Raw genomic sequence first — 22,256 nt, 5'->3', positions numbered from 1 at the left:
GGTCTGGAGTGAAACTGGGTGTATTCCACCATGTCGAACACCGACACCATGGAGCCCAGTAACCTCATCACCGAGTGTAAGGACACCCGGCGGCTGTGCAGACACCTGCGCACCCTTGACTGTAAAGCAGAGATCTTGTCCTCCGTCACGAAGATCCTTTGCTGTCCCGAGTCCAATAAGGCTCCAAGATGCAGAATCCTCCGAGACGGGATTAGAGTGGACTTCTGCCAGTTGATTAGCCAGCCGTGCCGTTGCAGCAGTGCAATGGTCAGGTCCAAGTGGTGTAACAGGAGCTCTGGAGATCCTGCCACCAATAACAGGTCGTCCAAGTACGGCAACATGCGGACTCCTTGCAGCCGCAGAGAAGCCGCCATGACCGCCATCACCTTGGTGAAAAACACGTGGTGCTGTCGCCAGGCCAAAAGGTAACGCCCGTGGTTTGGGCCTGCCCTGGGCCCTAGATGACCGAAAGGACGATGGTCCAGAACCAGAAGGAGCAGCGGCCGACGGGAGACAAGCAGATTTGGCTGCCGCCAGCGTGGCAACAATCTTATCCAGATCCGGACCGAAGAGAACTTCTCCGGTAAACGGCAACGCTTCCAGACCTTTCTTGGAATCTGCGTCCGCCTTCCAGGATCGCAGCCACAAGGTGCGACAAGCAGCTACCGCTGCTGAAGAAATTCTAGACACCAGAGTACTAATGTCTAGAGCCGCCTCGTTAATGTAGGTGGCCGAATCACGGAGATTGCCAATCAACTCCGCCTGTTCGGCCGGACAGTCGGATTCAAAAGAAGCCTCTAATGAATCCGCCCAGCGCTCCATCGCTCTGGCAACCCAGCAAATGGCCATAGCCGGCCGTGCTGCCCCCCCTGCAAGGGAATAAGCGGACTTCAGGCAGATTTCTACCTTGCGGTCCGTAGCATCCTTAAGGGAGGACATGGATGGCATCGGCAATGTGGCACTACGGACAAGACGGGTCACGTGAGAATCCACCTGTGAAGGGGATTCCCACTTAGCAAAATAATTATCCGCGAACGGATAAGCCACCGCCAGGCGTCTCTGCGGCTGGTATCTTTTGCAAGGTTGTTTCCACGCCTCCTCTAAATGGTCCACCAGCTGACCCGAAAGAGGAAAGACTGTGGCATCGCCCTTCACATCTTTGAAAAAGGCATACTTAGATTTAGCCGCTGGGGGAACTTCGTCCTCAATCACCAAGGCTGTGCGGACCGCCATCAGCGTCCTTAGTATGGAGAGGTTCCTGATCGTAAGGATCCAGAATCTCCCCATCATCAGACGTCCCTTCGTCATCCTCATAAGGAGCGGACAGAGACGCCACCGGCCTTTTATGAGGCCGTATCACAGACTCCCCTTGCAACACATCCGACAAGTGCTGTACAGAACTCGTCAGGGAGTTAACCCACGCTGGCTCCTGAGAACCCGGGAGCGGGGAAATAGGGAGACTGTGGGGGTACCACCAATTGTCGTGGGAACCCCTGCATGGGTGACGACACCACAGACTGCTGGGACAAACCCATCGGAGTAAACGCGGGCTGCGGAGCTAACTGGCCCACTAAAGCTGTTAACGCCTGAGCGAAACAAGCCCAGGGCGACTCCTGTACCGGTGCTGTAACCGTAATAGGCCACGCCATGGACAAACACTGCCGGCAAAGGCCCTTCGCGCTACCCTCCCCCTCCGCTAACGGTACTTTGCACGTGGTACACTGTAGCCGGAGGGGAAAATCACTTTCAGACATGATGGCACCACGTATGTGACCTCTCTCACCAATTAAGTATTAAATAGGCGAGAGACCACCCTGCAGCACCGCACCGCAAGGGCTTTAGCAGAAAAAACAGGGACAGTAATAAAGCTGACAGTTTAGAGAAGAAAAGTTACAGGCAGCGCTAGCACAGTCACATACAATGCAGAGAAATAACAATTCCTGCACTAACAGCGCTGATCACTCAACTACACAGACACAGGGCCTGGTAGGACACAGCGCTGCATACACAGACCTGAGCCACAGCGGAGGAGAGGTATGCGGGGGGACCCAGACCACGATGCTTCCTTCCAGACTTCCAGCAGCGTTCACCATGCGTTGCAGAGAAGATGGCCGCCGAGGAGCAGAGAGAAGCTGGCCTGGGGGAGGAGCGCTGACACAGGACCAGTCAGCACAGTGCAGAGAGGGCTGTGTGCAGCGGGGGAGGCGCCGGCTGTGAGACAGGGAAGGCGCACTCCCCTGGCATGCATTTAACCCCTGGGACGCCGCAGCGCTACCGCACTGCTGCGGTCCGCTGTCCCAGGGGGTAGTGGAAAGCGCAGGTTCAGTACCTGGCTCCACGCTGCAGCCAGTCCCCAGGGAGCCCCCTGCCTGGGGACTTAGGACCATGTGACCAGCGGGGACCCACCGCGGGACCCCGCTGCTTACCTTTGTCCCCCTTGGATCCGGCCATGGGAACATCTGGGGTCACCGCTAGCTGTGACCCCAGATGCTCACCAGCATCCCCGGATCGGTACCGGCGTTCTGGTACCGGCGGGGGTGTAGGGAAGACAGCATGGACGTCAGGACTGACTGTCCATGCTGTACATCCAGATGTGCAGCCACAGCTGCACTGAAGAAAGCTTCAGGGGCTCTTCTAGCCCCCACTCCGACAGGTGCACCCGACGCCGGCCGGGCACCAAACTAAACTGAGGTGCCTTGGCCCGGGGGCGGGGTATAGGAGGGGGACCTAGTGCATCCTGGGAGGCTGAAAGTTTAACTCTTTGGTGCCCTGCGACTGACGTCACACCTATACCCCAAGGTATCCTGTGGATATCCTATGGACCCTGAAGTAGAAATTAGCCACTGTGACGGCATAAGCAGCTTGAGTGCGATGAGGTTAGCAGTTTCCGAGTATGGCCTGACCTGTGCATGGGGGTCCGATGTTACTCGATGTTCCTGATGTGTACGCATGACTGCAAGGTATTACGGATGTGAGATAGCGGTAGTGGCCGTCTCTATGCTGGCACTGTGACGGCATTGCGATTGCATTCATTAGCATATTTTCGCAGCAGAACTGCATGCGTAATCGCAGACGCGATCACAATAGCGATCCATGCACAAAAAGAAGAAATACAGGTGCTTAACTCCAAATTAACTGATTGTATATAAATAAATACATTTTTGCATTATGCCAAATACCTCTATTCATTGCAAAAATGTATTTATTTACATACAATCAGTTAATTTGGAGTTGAGCACCTGTACTACTTCTTTTTGTGCATATATCAGTTGTCTCCACAGGTAGCACCTCCATTTATATATATACACATGTTCTAGGTGTGCAGTCTGAGGTCCATTTCCTATATGAACACAATAGTGATCTGTAATGAATCAGGCCTAATGTACAGCCCAGCAGGCTGAAAAACCCTATAAGCATGAAATAAATGGGTAAAAGTGTAGGGGCCGGGTGCTAATCAGCAAGAAGGAACATTTTAATTCTGAAGGGCAACATTTTGGATGCGTCACTACAGATGTGCAGTGTATTATGAGTTGTAGACACTAATGTTGGCATAGTATTATACAGTCAGGTGCATAAATATTGGGACATTGACAGAATTCTCATATTTTGGCCTCTATTCACCACCACAATGGCTTTGAAATGAAACAAACAGGATGTGCTTTAACTGCAGACTTTCAGATTTAATTTGAGGGTAATTACATTCAAATCAGGTGAACGGTGTAGGAATTACAACGGTTTCTATATGTGCCTCCCACTTTTTAAGGGGCCAAAAGTAATGGGACTATCAACTCAAAAGCTATTTCATGGACAGGTGTGGGCTATTCCCTCGTTATTTCATTATCAATTAAGCAGGTAAAAGGTCTGGAGTTGATTCTAGGTGTGACATTTGCATTTGGAATCAGTTGCTGTCGACTCTCAATATGAGATCCAAAGAGCTGTCACTATCAGTGAAGCAAGTCATCATTAGGCTGAAAAATCAAAACAAACCCATCAGAGAGATAGCAAAAACATTAGGTGTGGCCAAATCAACTGTTTGGAACATTCTTAAAAAGAAAGAACGCACCGGAGAGCTCAGCAACACCAAATTTGGTGTTGATTATCCTATTAGCATGGTAAAAAGGGCTGGGCGCATTTTCTTATTCACAAAACGGGCAGGGCGTGGCGCCCTGCTAATTCTGCCTAGCGTGTACACTATAAAAGTGCAATTAAACCTAATAAAGTAAAATACTTTAAAACCCCATTGTAAAAAGGTAAATAAAGACGTAAAAAGACATATTGATATTTTGTGTTTCGCTCAGTTGAATCCTTGGCCTCATTAAATGAATGTTTATTTTCCCCATAACCTGGTTTCTAGTTATGGCAGGGGCAGAAAAAGACAGCCAGGTAGACTCTAATAACACAACATGGCAGAGGCTAACATGCAAATGATTTATACAACCAGAGTCTGCACATACCCTTCATGGAAGATAGGCACGCCAGTGTGATACTGACAAACCTCTTCATTGCTCTGTGCTCCAGCAAATGACTGAGGAAAAAGCACAAATATATGAAGAATCTTGGGCAGATTGTCATTACACCAGTCACTGACTAAACCTTTAAAGCGCTGTATAATATGTATGCACTATATAAAAGGTTAATAAGTGTAAGAATACATTATCATTTCAATATTGAACTAAGACAAATGAGCAATACAGCACTACTTCCCTGTTATGCTGGGCATACACAGCCAGATAAAATGTCTGTCAGACCGACAGACATTTTATCTGGCCGGCTGCCAGCCGCAGATGTCGCCGGCATACACTGTGAGAGAAATCTCACAGTGTATAGCCCGACATCCGCGCTCCGCCCCCGGGGGAGGAGACATTTCCCTGTTGCTTCCGTAGGAAGGAACACAGGAAACGTCTGTCTGTCGGCCGCGCTGGGCATACACTGCCCGATGCGGCCGACAGTTACCGGGTAAATATCGCATCGGACGGGCATGCTGGACAATCCAGCATGCCCGACCGAGCAATATTTAACCCTCGGTCGCCCGCACACACGCTACAATTATCGGGGCGATCCGCCGATATCAGGCGGATCGCCCCGATAATTGTAGCGTGTATGGCCAGCATAAGGCAGATTAGAGAGAGCGCAGCATGGAACACACAGACCATCCGCATACAGCACACTCACTACCTACACATTGAAGGCAATTCTTTTTTACCCTGGCCATATATTTATAGGAGTACCTTAGTGCATCCACCATTTTTACAAAATGTTCCGATTTTGAGCTCTCCCGCGTCTTCATCTATGTGCAAAGAGGGGAAAAAATCAAATACAAAAAACTACGGTAAAAAAATTTCCCATTTAGACTGTAATTTATTTAAACACATAAAAGTAATTTTCAGAAGGTAAATCCAGGATCAAGGCCGAGCACTTTATTAAGCCAAACCAACTGCAGCTTCGGATTGGGAAAGAAAATACTTTGCTAGCTCCTAAAATGTAATGGTGTCTGCCCATGAAACGAGGCTCTGTGCTCACACGGGGTGGGTGAGAAGCGCTGGTCTCGCTCAGCTCGCACCAATAGATTAAGCTAACAAGCATTTGGAAAGAATTTGTTTTCTCATATCTCCTCTGTGGCTGATGCTTTTTATAGACATAGACACTTCAATAACAAGGTCATGAGTAACTGTGCCGAAATAAAGAGTGACCATGCAATGTGTCCAGGACCTAAACAGATAATGAGAAGGGACAGATTGCAAAGATAGTAGGATCTATAAGCCTAAAGCAAAAAACAACTTAATAAAAAGGATCTGTACCATGAATATAAATACTGCCAAGTGCTTAGCAGGTCTGAATATATAGCGTGTAAGATAATGTGATTTTTGTACTGGCATGGGGATTTTATTCTATGCACAGCATATATTCTGCCTGTAACCCTACTGAAGGGCAGCCTCTTGTAGTGTAAAAATGGCTGGTAACAGAACAGTACAGGAGGGCGGACTCTGCTACAGTCTAACACAATGACCTCCTGGCACGTCTGATCAAAGACCACAACAAGTACATTTTTGAATTACAGACAATTTCAGAATACACACACACACACACACACACACACACACACACACACACACGCACACGCACACGCACACCAAGAGATATGGTAACAACTTACCTTTGTTATCTCTGTTTCTACGAAGTCCATAGGGTCCACAGGGTGACCTTGGGGTATAGCTGGATCCTGGATCCTCGGGCACCACGGAGTTAAAGCTTTTAGCTGCTCCCAGGATGCACTTGGGTCCAACCTCCCCTAATACCCCGCCCCCGAGCCACAGGCACCTCAGTTGGTAAGCAGCCCAGGTCGTCGGAGGAGACGAAACAGAGAAGGAAGACTGGAACACACAAGAACCATACTCACAGAAATGGGAGACGGAAAACCGGTGACCAGTCACAGAGCCCATATGAAGCCAGGTGCGTCAGGCCGGGTGCCCTGTGGACCCTATGGACTTCGTAGAAACAGAGATAACAAAGGTAAGTTCTTACCATATCTCTTGTTTTCTACTTCAGGGTCCACAGGGTGACCTTGGGGATGTCCCAAAGCAGTCCAACTAAGGGCGGGGATGCTCCTGTGGTGATAGGAGAACCCGGCGACCAAAGGATGCATCCTGAGAGGCAAAGGTGTCAAACGCATAGAACCTCAAAAAGGTCTGAATGGAAGATCAGGTGGCCGCCTTACAGAGCTGAACAGCAGAGGCGCCACGGCTAGCAGCCCAAGAAGGGCCCACGGACCGAGTGGAATGAGCCTTAACAGAGGCTGGAACAGGTAAACCCTCCTGCATATAAGCCTCAATAATAACAGAACGAAGCCAACGGGCTAGAGTCTGTTTGTTGGCAATCCCCTCTTGTGAAAACCAAAGAGGATAAACAAAGAATCTGACTTCCTCACAGAACTAGTCCGGTCCACATAAACCTGGAGTGCCCGGACAACGTCTAAGGAAGTCTCCCCAGCTGAAAGATCAGGTGACTGAAAGGCTGGTACAACAATTTCCTGATTAATGTGGAACCTGGAAACCACCTTAGGCAGGAAATCAGGACGAGTGCGAAGCACCGCTCTGTCCTGATGAAAAATCAGAAAAGGGGGACGACAAGAAAGCGCCCCCAAATCTGAAACCCTCCTGGCAGAAGCAATTGCCAAGAGGAAAACAGTTTTAAAAGTTAGCCACTTGAGCTCCACTGACTCCAAGGGCTCAAAAGGAGGACCCTGTAAGGCCCGAAGAACCACCGCCAAATCCCATGGGGCCACAGGTGGCACAAAGGGAGGCTGGATTCTCAAAACACCCTGGAAAAAGGTGTGTACGTCCGGCATAGCAGCGATCCTGCGCTGGAACCACACCGACAGAGCAGACACGTGTACCTTCAGTGAAGAAAGACGTAATCCTAAATCCAAACCCGACTGAAGGAAAGCCAGAATACGCAAAACCCGGAACACCTGGGGATCATAGTTTCTGGCCTCGCACCACTGAAAGTAAGTGTGTCACACTCTGTGATAGATCCTCGCGGAAGCAGGCTTGCGCGCCCTCAGCATGGTGGTAATAACGGAGCTAGAAAAGCCCCGAGACCTCAGGACGGCTGTCTCAAGAGCCACGCCGTCAAAGATAGTCGACCCAGATCCGGGTGAAGACAGGGCCCCTGAGACAACAGGTCCCGCCGTTGAGGTAGGACGTACGGAGCGTCGATGGACAGGCTCCGCAGATCGGAGTACCACGGCCTTCTGGGCCACGCTGGGGCCACCAGGATCAGTGTGCCTCCGTCCTGTTTGAACTTGCGCAGGACCCGAGGCAGCAGAGATATCGGAGGGAACAAGTAAGCCAGTTGAAACAGCCATTTCACCGACAGCGCGTCTATCAGACTTGCGCCTGCGTCCCTTGTCCTTGACCCGTACACAGGCAGTTTGTGATTGTGACGGGACGCCATCAGGTCCAGCTCTGGCAGCCCCCACTTGTCCACGAGTAGTTGGAATACCTCTGGATGAAGCGACCATTCCCCGGGATGCACGTCGTAACGGCTGAGGAAGTCTGCCTCCCAATTGAGGACTCCTGGGATGAAAACTGCCGAGAGAGCTGGAAGATAGCGCTCCGCCCAAGCCAGGACGCGGGACACCTCCGACATCGCAGCTCGACTGCGAGTCCCTCCCTGGTGATTGATGTACGCCACCGTGGTGGCGTCTGACTGCACCTGAACGGCCCTTCCGTGAAGAGCGGTGCCGGACGACTGCAGGGCTCTGTATACTGCCCGCAGTTCCAGGATGTTGATGGGAAGAATCGCTTCCTCCGCCGACCAACGACCCTGAAGTGACAAGGAGCCTGTCACCGCCCCCCAATCCCGGAGACTGGCATCTGTCGTGAGCAGAACCCATTCCGGGATCCAAAAGGGGCGCCCCTCTAGGAGATGAGCTGTCTGCAGCCACCAGGCTAGGGACAGACACACCTCCGAGGACAACACCAGCATCTGAGAGCGGATCCTGTGTGGCAATCCGTTCCATTCCGAAAGAATCAGCCCCTGCAGGGGCCTGGAATGGAACTGGGCAAACTCCACCATGTCGAATGCTGACACCATGGACCCCAAAACTCTCATCGCTGAGTGCACCGACACTCTGCCACTGCTCAGACAACTGTGAATCCGCAGCTGTAAGGAGGAGACCATCTCTGGAGTCAGAAAAATCCGTTGCTGACGAGAGTCCAGCAGGGCCCCCAAATGAACCATCCGTTGTGATGGGATGAGGGAGGATTTCTTCCAGTTGATCAACCAGCCGTGCGCCTGTAGACAAGCGACCGTCAGGTGGAGATGCTGGATCAGTACCTCCGGGGAGCTTGCCAGCAAGAGGAGGTCGTCTAGATACGGTAGCAACCGTATCCCCTGGCTCCGAAGGTGAGCCGCCATGACCGCCATCACCTTGGTAAATACCCTTGGTGCCGTGGAGAGACCAAAGGGTAGAGCCCTGAATTGGTAGTGGTTGTGGAGAATAGCAAACCGCAGAAACCGTTGGTGCGATGTTGCTATAGGCACATGGAGGTAGGCGTCCTGGATATCCAGGGAGACCATATAATCCCCCGGTTCCATCGCCAGTATGATGGAACGCAAAGTTTCCATCCTGAATTTGGGAACCCTGAGAAACCTGTTCAGGGACTTCAAATTGAGGATGGGGCGATGAGAGCCATTGGGTTTCTGCACCAGAAACAGCGTAGAGTAATACCCCATCCCACGTTGAGACTGTGGTACGGGTATAATGACCCCCGCCGTCAGCAAGGCCTCTATGGCTTCCTGAACCTGCAAGGCCTTGGTTTTGTCCTGAGAAGGACTTGTGCAAAAAAACTGGCAAGGCGGCCTGTGCCGAAAAGACAGGGCGTACCCCTGGGAGACCAGACCACTTCTCGCACCCAGGCATCCGTGGTGGTATTGTGCCAGCACTGGGCGAATTGAAGAAGTCGGCCTCCCACTCTGGGGTCCCCCAGAGGGAGGCCCGTCCCATCACGCAGAAGGCTTATCTTCTGGCTTGGAAGAAGGGCGCCTAGCACTCCAGGCTTGCTTCTTTGGCTTTGAGGCGGTCTTGGGTGCGGACTGCCTCGGGAAGGACTGACCCTTTGCCTTGCCCTGAAACCGAAAGGAACGAAACGCAGAGCTCCGGACCTTAGCAGGTGTAGTAGCTGAAGGGAGGAAGGCTTACTTGGATTTTGCCAGGGTATCTACTATTTTGTCCAGGTCCGGACCAAATAGTAATTCCCCATTAAAAGGCAAGGCCTCCAAGCCTTTCTTTGAATCCGCGTCTGCTCTCCAAGACCGCAACCACAAGGATCTACGAGCAGACACTGCTGCCGCCGAAACCCTAGAGGTCAACAGGCTAGCATCCAAAGATGCTTCTCCAATGTAGGAGGCGGCATCTCTCATCTGTCCTAACAACGCCCTCTGGACATCCGGAGATTCATCCGTAAACGTGTCCTCCAAGGCGTTGGCCCACCCCTCAATGGCCTTGGCCACCCAGGAGATGGCCACGGACTGCCGGGCTACAGCCCCTGAGAGAGAATAAATAGACTTTAGACAAGTCTCCACCTTCCTGTCCGTAGGATCCTTCAGCGAGGATATAGACGGCAATGGCAAAGTAGCACTCCTGATGAGGCGTGTTACATGGGAATCGACTGCAGGCGGAGTTTCCCATTTCTTACAATGCGCTTCCGGGAATGGATAATTGGACGCCAAGCGTTTCTGTGGCAGGAAACGCTTACTGGGCGTCTGCCAGGCCACCGCCATGTGATCAGTCAACTGATCAGACAAGGGGAACGCTGTAGAAGTAACCTTAGCTTTTTTAAAACTAGGATACCTTGACTTGGGAGCGGGTGCCTCATCCTCAATCAAAAGAATGGCCCGCACCGCCTTAACCAGAGCCCGCACATTGATGGAAGACTTAGTGTCTACCTCCTGGACTGAGGCATCTGAGGCTAAGTCATCCTGCACCTCACCATCATCCGAGGACCCCTCAGAATCCGAAAGATGCGCAGCCTGTGCCATGACTGAGCGTTTAGACGCCCTGGAGGGCACGTCACTGCGCAACATCGACTGAAAAGCCGAAGATGCTGCCGCCAAATCTTGGACAGTGTGGGAAAGCGCATCCACCCAGGGTGGAGGAGCTGTCACAGGAGCCTGAAACGGCACCACAGCCGGCTGTGCCACAGGGGTGGACTGAATATACATTGGCAACCCCGCATAGGGACCAACAGGCTGAGACCCCGGGGGAGTCTGCAATAATTGTGGGACACCCGGGGAATGGGGGATGGCAGGCTGGGGCAACGCCCTAGTAGGGGCGGCAGTCGGGACCGACAGACGGTCCGCGATGGACACCAGCACCTGGGAAAACATCGCCCATGGTGGCTCCTGCGACATGGGAGGTTTAGACGTACCAGGGACCGCCTGGCACCGTCCGCACAGGCCGTCCTGTGACAAATCCTCCCTATCCACTCCTGCAGAACAGCGCCTGCAGGAGAACAATGCCGGAGCCCCAGAGTGCTCAATCTCCTCCTCAGACATGACTTAGGAAGAAAACGTGCGCACTCACCAGTGTGCTGAACAACAGCCCACAATATGGCACCGTGTAGCACACAACTGTATGTGACGGACCTCACAAATACGTGATCTATATAAGAGAGGTCAGTAGAAACGCCCTTCCCCCGCACACCTGTAGGAGAAGGAAAGGGATAGGTATAGGCTGACAGTAAGTAGAAAAAAGACACAGACAGGCAGCACTAGCAAAAGTCACATACCATGCAGAGAAGATATACTCACTGCACCTTTCCACTACAATCAACCTCCCAGATTCAGTGTCTGGGAGGGCTATAGTGCTGTGTACACTGTCCTTGTCGGGGGAGAGGTACACAGGGGGACCGGTCCGCGTGCTCCCTGAGAGTATCTGTGCTGCCAGTAAGAAAATGGCCGCTGGAGACCTCAGAGGAGGAGTGGCTGAGTAGCTGCAGCTCAGCGACGCCAGACTCCGAGCTGAAAGGCGCGCTGAGCTGAGGGGAGGAGCCGCTGACAGGGAAGGCTTCCTCCCCTGGCTAGCATATTTAACCCCCAAGGTTGCGGCATCCCGCTTGCCGCTTAATTTACCCTGGTGGTCTAGTGGTCTGACGGGGTATGCCTCCGATAGAGGGGGGGCCCCGCCGCCACCGCTAGCGCCCCCGGTCTGTCCCCTAGACCGGGGGCATGGGACTGCATATAAAAGCTATTACCCGCGCACCGCCGCTAATCAGCGGTGCGCGGCTTACCTTAATCTCCCCGGCGTCTTCCGGCAGCAGTCCTGGGGGAAACCAGAGTCCGGCTAGTACAGACTCTGGCTTCCCCCGCCGCGATCCCCAGTTCAGTGCTGGCGTCGCGGCGCCAGCAGGGAGGAGCGGCAGCGTGGGCGTCTGTACAGACAGCCCAGCGCTGCCGCTCTGGAGAACAAAACTATTGTAAAAATAGATTCAACCTAGTTAAATAAAAAGCTTTAGGGGGCTGCTCCTGCAGCCCCCCCCCTGCAGGGTGACCCGACTCCGGCCGGGCACCATCTTAAACTGAGGTGCCTGTGGCTCAGGGGCGGGGTATAGGGGAGGTTGGACCCAAGTGCATCCTGGGAGCAGCTAAAAGCTTTAACTCCGTTGTGCCCGAGGATCCAGGATCCAGCTATACCCCAAGGTCACCCTGTGGACCCTGAAGTAGAAACATATATTATATATATATATATATATATATATATATATATACACACACACACACACACACACACACATATATTATATATATTTTTTGTAATTACTTAACCACTAATGTTACTCTGAGCTGGAATACTAGATACCTGCTATCGTCTGATCCTTTTCTGATGAAAGCTTCAACTTTTCAAGGGCTTGCTTTAGAGATGCAGACACCTTTAACTGTAACTGGGTCAAAGGCTCATCCGCACTGAAATATATACAAACAGGTGAGCTAGACAAAGGGACTTTGTGTGTGTGGGGTTATTAAACAGACTAAAAACACAAAATATTTTTCATACTGACGAAATAATACAATTGTAAATAAAGTTTAGGTGATTTTTATAGGACTAAAATAATGTCGATTTTAATAGAAATACCTGGTTTTATTATACCCGAGAATCCACATCACACACTACCTCAAACATTCAACTCCCGGTAAAGTATCCCATCCTAATTAATAGATCATGATTACAAGCTATATATTTAACATTATCAGGTGATCCTGGCACAGAACATCAATATAGGAGATTGCAAGCTCCTAGGAGCAGGGTCCTCCTCCCCACTGTCTCACAGCCCTCTTCTCTAGCTGTACTGTGTATGGAGAATTGTGTTGCTAATTGTTACTTGTGTTCTGTTTATAAGTTGGTTACTGTATTGTAATGTAATGTTCTGTGTACCCTTTTACTGTATGTACGGCGCTGCTGGCCACTTGTGGCGCCCTATATAAAAAAATATAATAATAATGATAATAATAATAGGAGGGCTATAATAGAACATTGTCAACTCAAGTAAAGGTTCTTATAAAGCTGTAATCTAAGAGAGAGTGTATCCCAACATCTCAGATGTAAAATAAGATAGTAATTATCTGGACTGAAGCATGGATATCCTTAAACCTGGACTGTAATGTCAGAGTTTGGGAAATTCAAACTCGGTCCTCAGGTCCCCACACAGGTCACGTTTTCCAGGTCACCCAGCGGGTGCACAGGTGTATTCATTACTCACTGACACGTTTTAAAAGTTCCACTGGTGGAGCTAATTATTTCACTTTTGATTCCGGGAGGAGATCTAGAAAACATGCATTGTTTGGGGTCCTGAGGACCATGTTTGAGAACCTTATTGAATGGTTTACATGTAGGCTATGGGACTAATGTAATACAGTGCAGGATTCTGAAACTGCTGCAATTTCAGTGAGTTGTTTTGCATTGCTAAATATTGCCACTTTAAATTTGACTGCTAACTCTTCAAAATCTCAGAATCAGTTTCAGAATCCAGCGCCATATTACATTTGGACCTATGAGATCATTCTGACTGACCTTCACATAGTATTAAACACTGACTGGGGGTGATTCAAATGTTTTTTTAGACGTGATAATTAATGAGCACCCAGTTTGATATTCAATTGTTCTGGGCGCTAATTATCGCCCTCTTCGCCGCCTAAACGACGAGGTTTAGCCGTCTAAAATGGCTAAACCCGTCCTGATTAGGGCGCGCTATCTGCGGTTAGCGCGCCCTAACCAGGGTGCTTCAGACACATTTCTGCTCGCGCACTCCTGAGTGCGTGCAGAAATGCTGGCGGCTATCGCGCCCTGACAGAGCAACAATTGAATTGCTCTGTTGAGCGTCTTAAAAAAAAAAAAAAGCCGCCGACAGAACATTTAAATCGCCCCCACTGTGTCTTAATAAGGCTTTTCTAGCTAAGGACATGCACCATCACATCAAACAGCCCCATTTTTTAATGCTCTGTAATTCTGGCATTGTGTGACCTGGATCAAACATTGTCATCACTTTACTGTCTGTCCAACGCCTGCTCCCGACTCACCTGGGCCTCTTTATGGATTCTACAGGTTTTGGTGCCTGAATAATGTGTTCGTTGAATTTTGGCTTTAAGTCCACCTCTTTCCTGTCCGATGTGGTCTTCACCGGTTCCGGAGGCTTTTCATTACTATGCAGCCCCTTTGTGCAACCCTACAAACAGCCAAAATGGAAAAAAAAAAAAATATCTGTTAAACCAAACCATGAACGAGGTCTCTTCTGAGATGATCCCCACAGTCAGGCGCATTTCACCTCCATTTACTGGATTTCAAAATGGGTCACGAACGACAAAAAACGAGTAAAGCCTCATTATCAAAAAGGAAGCTTCCTCTCAGATATGAATTTGCCTAATCAAACGCTATATGCCGAGTATTGCAATTTATTGAAATAAATTCTGATATCTGAAATAGAACTTTTGCTTTAAAAAAAAAACAAACACCAAGAAAAGCTCTACATCGCTATTCCCGATTCAGCTGCAATGTTGTTACCAGGCATTTGGAATCAGCTTGTGCTGAGCTGTTATTTTGGGCGATAATAACATAGGGGTGACCGCACAATTAAGAAGCACCTTGTGAGGTGACTGGTTACTAGGTTTCCGCCTACACCGTACAAAAACAGTACAATTCAGCATTGAGTCGAATTAAGAGGAAGTTCAATTACTTCTTGAAGGACAATTAACAATGGAATTCCCAGCTATTCTGCTTTGACGTTAATATACTGAACAGTAACACATGGCTAGCTGTACTTGTAAAGAATGGAAGTGCAAGGTTCCAGGAATCAGAGACCATGAAAGTCAGCTCGGAAGCAACATTTAAAGCAAAGACAACAACATGCAGGAGCAGAAAACGTGAAATGCTTTGACTACAAAAGCCGCCTACACTTACAGCAATGCTAAGGAAGTCTGAGAAGTCAGTTGTCCGCCTCTTACAGCACGACCAGCCCTGTGTATGTAGAAGAGAGACAAGTCAGGACACGGTCACACTCTGAGTTAATCCAACAGGAGTGGAATGATAACACTATCACACGTACCTTTAAAGCATCATGAAAGACTGGGACACCGGGATGATGGGTACAGGAACCTAAAACACATAGTATTCAGTTACATATAGCACCAAGTTCTAATAAATATACTTTAAAAAAATCTCAGGATGCAGGATAAGTTTTGGAATACATTTAATTAACATGAACTGGTGCATTTCTTCCCTGGCTACATAAAGAACAAATAAAACAAGTACAGGTTGAGTCTCCCATATCCAAATATTCCGAAATACGGAATATTCCGGAATACGGAATAATTTTGGCATGACTGAGATAATGAAACCTTTGATTTTTGATGGTTCAATGTACACAAACTTTGTCTAAGGCACAAATTATTAAACATATTGTATAAAATTACCTTCAGGCTGTGTGTATAAGGTGTATATGTAACATAAATGACTCATTTCTGTACACAAACTTTGCTTGAGCCACAAAATTATTGAATATACTGTATAAAATCACCTGCAGGCTGTGTATATAAGGTGTATATAGCACATAAATGCATTGTGTGTATATTAAGGTCCCATTCCCAAGATATCTCATTATTAAATGCAATTATTCCAAAATACGGAATATTCCGTTATCCAAAATACCCCTGGCCCCAAGCATTTTGGATATGGGAGACTCAATAATAAACTCCTGTGTGTTTCAGATCTTAATAAGATATATGAATTAATGGGAGTATTTACTCTTCATGATTTATATTTTACCTCCCACCACAACCCCTGTAGGCTACTTGTAGTCAACAGTAGATTAACTAAAAGAAAAAGAAATCAGTTTCACAAGACTCAGAATATAATAAAAATGGTCCACACGACAAAACCCATAATGGAATCCTGTCCCCAGTAATATGATGGTAGATAGTATACGGTTAGGTATAGTGGGGGGATGCTAACTCTCTCAGTATGTGGTTACATACCGATTCCGTTAGATGTGGCAGTTGGGAACTGACACCCCACCATTCTGTCTTGTTAGGTTAAATCTGGTCACTGAGGTGACAGGGCAGGATGTGGGGGGCCACAGGCTGATAGGGCAGGAGGGGAAGCACCATGCTGACAGGACAGGAGGGGGGGGGGGGGCTGGGCTTACAGGTCAGGAGGGGGAGGGGGGCCTGGGCTTAAAGGCCAGGAGGGGAGGAGAAGGGGGCTGGACTAAAAGGCCGGGAGGGGAGGGGGGCTGGGCTTAAAGGCGGGGAGGGGAGGGGGGCTGGGCTTAAAGGTCAGGAGGGGAGGGGGGCTGGGCTTAAAGGTCGGGAGGGAAGGGGGGCTGGGCTTAAAGGTCGGGAGGGGAGGGGGTCTGGGCTTAAAGGTCAGAAGGGGAAGGGGGGCACCAGGCTGACAGGGCAGGAGGGGAGGAACACTGGCAGGAAGGGGGCCCGGGCTGACAGCGCAGTAGGGGGGGGCATTGGGCCGACAGGGCACTTGGGTGTGGGGCAGGAGGGTGACAGGACAGGAGGGAGCACTCGGATAACAGGGCAGGAGGGGGCACTTGGGTGTGGGGTAGGAGGGTGACAGGGCCGGAGGGGGCACTCGGATAACAGGACAGGATGCAGCACTTGGGGGTGGGGTAGGAGGGTGACAGGACAGGAGGGAGCACTCGGGTAACAGGACAGGAGGGAGCACTCGGATAAAAGGACAGGAGGGAGACGGGGTAGGAGGGTGACAGGGCAGGAGGGGGCACTCGGATAACAGGACAGGAGGGGGCACTCGGATAACAGGACAGGAGGGGGCACTTGGTGGTGGGGTAGGAGGGTGACAGGGCAGGAGGGGGCACTCGGATAACAGGACAGGAGGGGGCACTCGGATAACAGGACAGGAGGGGGCACTTGGGGGTGGGGTAGGAGGGTGACAGGGCAGGAGGGGGCACTTGGGTGTGGGGCAGGAGGGTGACAGGACAGGAGGGAGCACTCGGATAACAGGGCAGGAGGGGGCACTCTGATAACAGGATGCAGCACTTGGGGGTGGGGTAGGAGGGTGACAGGACAGGAGGGAGCACTCGGGTAACAGGACAGGAGGGAGCACTCGGATAAAAGGACAGGAGGGAGACGGGGTAGGAGGGTGACAGGGCAGGAGGGGGCACTCGGATAACAGGACAGGAGGGGGCACTCGGATAACAGGACAGGAGGGAGCACTTGGGGGTGGGGTAGGAGGGTGACAGGGCAGGAGGGGGCACTTGGGTGTGGGGCAGGAGGGTGACAGGACAGGAGGGAGCACTCGGATAACAGGGCAGGAGGAGGCACTCGGATAACAGGATGCAGCACTTGGGGGTGGGGTAGGAGGGTGACAGGGCAGGAGGGGGCACTCGGAGAACAGGACAAGAGGAAGCACTTGGGGGTGGGGTACGAGGGTGACAGGGCAGGAGGGGGCACTCGGATAACAGGACAGGAGAGGGCACTTGGGGGTGGGGTAGGAGGGTGACAGGGCAGGAGGGGGCACTCGGATAACAGGACAGGAGGCAGCACTTGGGTGTGGGGCAGGAGGGTGACAGGGCAGGAGGGGGCACTCGGATAACAGGATGCAGCACTTGGGGGTGGGGTAGGAGGGTGACAGGACAGGAGGGAGCACTCGGATAACAGGACAGGAGGGGGCACTCGGATAACAGGACAGGAGGGAGCACTTGGGGGTGGGGTAGGAGGGTGACAGGGCAGGAGGGGGCACTTGGGTGTGGGGCAGGAGGGTGACAGGACAGGAGGGAGCACTCGGATAACAGGGCAGGAGGAGGCACTCGGATAACAGGATGCAGCACTTGGGGGTGGGGTAGGAGGGTGACAGGGCAGGAGGGGGCACTCGGATAACAGGACAGGAGGGGGCACTCGGATAACAGGACAGGAGGGAGCACTTGGGGGTGGGGTAGGAGGGTGACAGGGCAGGAGGGGGCACTTGGGTGTGGGGCAGGAGGGTGACAGGACAGGAGGGAGCACTCGGATAACAGGGCAGGAGGAGGCACTCGGATAACAGGATGCAGCACTTGGGGGTGGGGTAGGAGGGTGACAGGGCAGGAGGGGGCACTCGGAGAACAGGACAAGAGGAAGCACTTGGGGGTGGGGTACGAGGGTGACAGGGCAGGAGGGGGCACTCGGATAACAGGACAGGAGAGGGCACTTGGGGGTGGGGTAGGAGGGTGACAGGGCAGGAGGGGGCACTCGGATAACAGGACAGGAGGGGGCACTTGGGTGTGGGGCAGGAGGGTGACAGGGCAGGAGGGGGCACTCGGATAACAGGATGCAGCACTTGGGGGTGGGGTAGGAGGGTGACAGGACAGGAGGGAGCACTCGGATAACAGGACAGGAGGGGGCACTCGGATAACAGGACAGGAGGGAGCACTTGGGGGTGGGGTAGGAGGGTGACAGGGCAGGAGGGGGCACTTGGGTGTGGGGCAGGAGGGTGACAGGACAGGAGGGAGCACTCGGATAACAGGGCAGGAGGAGGCACTCGGATAACAGGATGCAGCACTTGGGGGTGGGGTAGGAGGGTGACAGGGCAGGAGGGGGCACTCGGATAACAGGACAGGAGGGGGCACTCGGATAACAGGACAGGAGGGAGCACTTGGGGGTGGGGTAGGAGGGTGACAGGACAGGAGGGAGCACTCGGGTAACAGGACAGGAGGGAGCACTCGGATAAAAGGACAGGAGGGAGACGGGGTAGGAGGGTGACAGGGCAGGAGGGGGCACTCGGATAACAGGACAGGAGGGGGCACTCGGATAACAGGACAGGAGGGAGCACTTGGGGGTGGGGTAGGAGGGTGACAGGGCAGGAGGGGGCACTTGGGTGTGGGGCAGGAGGGTGACAGGACAGGAGGGAGCACTCGGATAACAGGGCAGGAGGAGGCACTCGGATAACAGGATGCAGCACTTGGGGGTGGGGTAGGAGGGTGACAGGGCAGGAGGGGGCACTCGGAGAACAGGACAAGAGGAAGCACTTGGGGGTGGGGTACGAGGGTGACAGGGCAGGAGGGGGCACTCGGATAACAGGACAGGAGAGGGCACTTGGGGGTGGGGTAGGAGGGTGACAGGGCAGGAGGGGGCACTCGGATAGGACAGGAGGGGGCACTTGGGTGTGGGGCAGGAGGGTGACAGGGCAGGAGGGGGCACTCGGATAACAGGACAGGATGCAGCACTTGGGGGTGGGGTAGGAGGGTGACAGGACAGGAGGGAGCACTCGGATAACAGGAGGAAGACGGGGTAGGAGGGTGACAGGGCAGGAGGGGGCACTCGGATAACAGGACAGGATGCAGCACTTGGGGGTGGGGTAGGAGGGTGACAGGGCAGGAGGGAGCAGGAGGATAACAGGACAGGAGGGGGGCAGAATCTCACCCTCGCAGTTGGAGTCCGTGTCGTAGCGCTGGCCGCAGCCCCGGTTGTAGCACAGCATGGACATGGCGACACGAAGCAGGCGAGAGGGGACCCGTAACCGGCGCTGGGAGCCTGGGACTGAGCTGAGGATAGTAGCGCTACTGCCTCCTCGGTGCCCCTTCTTCTTCTTCTTCCGGAAACCGCCGGACACCGCTCGGGAACTTTCGCGAACCTTCCGCGCATGCGCAGCCCGGAGCCGCAGCCAGGTACATTGTGCGCATGCCTGTGACGCGCGGCGGATGGTCGCGCGCAGCACCGAGGTTTGGCAGCGTCAATGTGCCGGGCGGAGTCACACTGATGGACGGCAGGGCAGATCCCTCCGCCAGTGTAATAAGGGGAGGACAGTGAAGTCGCCTGTGTGTGTGTCTGCTCTCTGCTGCTGCCGCCGCCTGTGTGTTACTGGGCAGCCCTTAAAGAATGTGTCCAGAAAACCAGTGGGGCAGTATCTGGGCATTCGCTGCCATTTCCTGCCAACAAGTGGGGCAGTATCTGGCCAGCTCTTAAAAAATGTGTTGGTGTCCAAAAAGCAAGTGGGGCAGTATCTGGGCTGCTGTAAGGACTTTCTACTCTTAACACAAATGAAAACCTGTGTAAAGCTGCGTACACACACTTATGCTGGCCATACACTGTCAGATAAAAATATCTGGCTGACCGATAGACCAATTTAAAAGCAACAGATATCTTGCCCATACACTGACAGATATTTTAACACAACCAACAGATTTTTTCAAACAAAAATCTGCCAGGCTCTGTCATATTTTTGTTCCCTCACAGGGGAGGGACAAAATAATTTGCACTTTAGCAACTATAAAATATGCTGACCCCCATTTTCAAGTACCCCAAATTTGCTGGGCATAGTTATTTTCGCCCCCCAAAAATTCTAAATGCTCTTCTGCATCACTTTCTTCAAAGTCGCATTTATGCACTTGCCGCGGCAATTATAAACCACAACTTCGTTCAGTAGTTATAAATGGGGGACCCATAGTGATCCCCCATGTCTACACATCTTTAGGGGGGTCCCTAGAATATTTTCCGAAAATTCCCGTTTTTGTTGAACCTGTAAAAAAAAGTAGCAAAAATTTACAAAAAAAATGACATAAGGTTCCCCCCCCCCAAAGGCAAACCAGCCCCAGGCTTGCCAGCCAGTGGTGGTTTCTAAAAATACGGGGAACAAAATGTGTAGGGTTCCACCGTATTTTAGAAACCAACACCAGGCTGCAGGGACTAGTGCTGGTTTTAAATATAGGGGGCAAAAACGACGTGGGGTACCCCCTATATTTAAGACCAGACCCAACCGACCGGGGTGTAATGCCACAGCCCGGAGACCCAATCACCGGGGCTCCAGGTCCAAAGCATTACACCCCAAGTCGGTCAGCGCAAGCCGGTGATCTCGGGGGAGTTGGGAACCCCCCAAAAAAGGGTCCCCCCTCTCCCGAGCACCACAGGCTTACGCTGAAGCCTGGGGCTCATCCCCATACCCCTGGAGCGGTGGGTATGGGGGTAATAGGGGGGCCAAATAATGTAGCACTATTGTACTTTACAGCGGAACTACAAGTGCCAGCATGCCTGCCATTTTGCACTTGTGGAACTACAAGTGCCAGCAGACATGCGGCACGTGTAATTTCACTGTAAAATAAATAGGCAAAAAAAATCCAAAACACACACACCATGACAGTATAAGTTTATTACATACACCTACCCATTCACACATACTTACCTATACCAGATGTTCTGTCCCCTTCTCCACGTAGAATATCCAAAAAAAATGGGCCTACAAAGAAAGATTTCATACTCACCTACATCTAGCACTGGTCTCCGCAGTAATCCATGGGTGTTTAAAAACAAAAACACGTCCTTACCCGATCCACGGAACACAGCTATGTGTATGTGTGTTGTCACACATACACATAGCTCCCGAATGGCCGCTCTCGGCTCTTCACGGGGCATTGCAGTCCCGTGAGCCAATCAGCGGCCTTGTTCACTGTAGAGCGCCCGCTGATTTGCTCCGGCAACTGACAGTTCCCACGTGGGCTGAGTCACACCACGTGGGAACTGTCAGTAGCTGGAGCCAATCAGCAGGCGCTCTACAGTCAGCGCGACCGCTGATTGGTAAGACAGCGCTGTTCTGACATAGCAGTCCCGTGAGCCAAACTATTCACTGCCTAGACTTCAACTAATCTATGACGCCGGAAGTGAACAGCGGCTACCCGGAAGTTCGTCGGCTCAGCTCTGCAGTCGCTGGAGATAGGAAGGTGAGTCAATGCACATGCAGAGAACTGGGGGAAAAGTTGGTCGCTCGGGCAGTGACCGCATACACTGCCCGATGCGGCCGACTACAAACTTGCAAATATCGCATCAGTCCGACATGCTGGTCGATTCGGCATGCCAGACCGATCGATATTTTGATCTTGGTCGCCCCCACACACAGTACAATTATCGGGGCGATCCGCGGATATCGGCAGGATCACCCCGATAATTGTATAGTGTATGGCCAGCATTAGATTTAGTAAATGAACGATTTTAGTGAACGATTGTAGTTCATTTTTTCAAGGGAAAAATGAACAAAAATGTACTAAAATTGTTCATTTACTAATGGAGCATACACAGATACAGATCTGTCAGATGAATGATTTGATCAATTTTACCAACGATTTGAAAGATTTTTGACTGCATTAAAATGAATGGAATCGTCCAAGTCTGACTGCAAACACATCAGATATCGTTATCTGACCATCGGGAACGCGCATCGTTCAAATGTCATATATATATATATATATATATATATATATATATATGTG

At 51.5% G+C, this 22,256-nt stretch overlaps 1 protein-coding gene across 1 annotated transcript in view; it reads right to left on the bottom strand.

The window, feature by feature from the left end:
• The window catches only part of CHORDC1 (cysteine and histidine rich domain containing 1), a 46,360-nt gene extending 26,658 nt beyond the window's left edge, over positions 1–19,702 (bottom strand). The window contains exons 1-7 of the mRNA XM_088449047.1: positions 19,420–19,702; positions 15,099–15,148; positions 14,954–15,010; positions 14,077–14,222; positions 12,362–12,465; positions 5,229–5,287; positions 4,455–4,525 (exon numbers count right to left, since the gene is read on the bottom strand). Of these exons, the coding sequence (XP_088305173.1) occupies positions 4,455–4,525; positions 5,229–5,287; positions 12,362–12,465; positions 14,077–14,222; positions 14,954–15,010; positions 15,099–15,148; positions 19,420–19,483 (551 nt within the window). The 5' untranslated portion in view covers positions 19,484–19,702. The remainder of the gene's footprint in view (positions 1–4,454; positions 4,526–5,228; positions 5,288–12,361; positions 12,466–14,076; positions 14,223–14,953; positions 15,011–15,098; positions 15,149–19,419) is intronic.
• Between the last annotated feature and the right edge of the window lie 2,554 nt (positions 19,703–22,256).

Source organism: Taudactylus pleione, unplaced genomic scaffold (genome assembly GCF_031769625.1).
Source record: "Taudactylus pleione unplaced genomic scaffold, aTauple2 ptg000478l, whole genome shotgun sequence".
In the NCBI taxonomy this organism is placed as follows: domain Eukaryota; kingdom Metazoa; phylum Chordata; class Amphibia; order Anura; family Myobatrachidae; genus Taudactylus; species Taudactylus pleione.
Note: the sequence above shows the minus strand (reverse complement) of the source record. Positions and strands in the feature narration are given on the sequence as shown.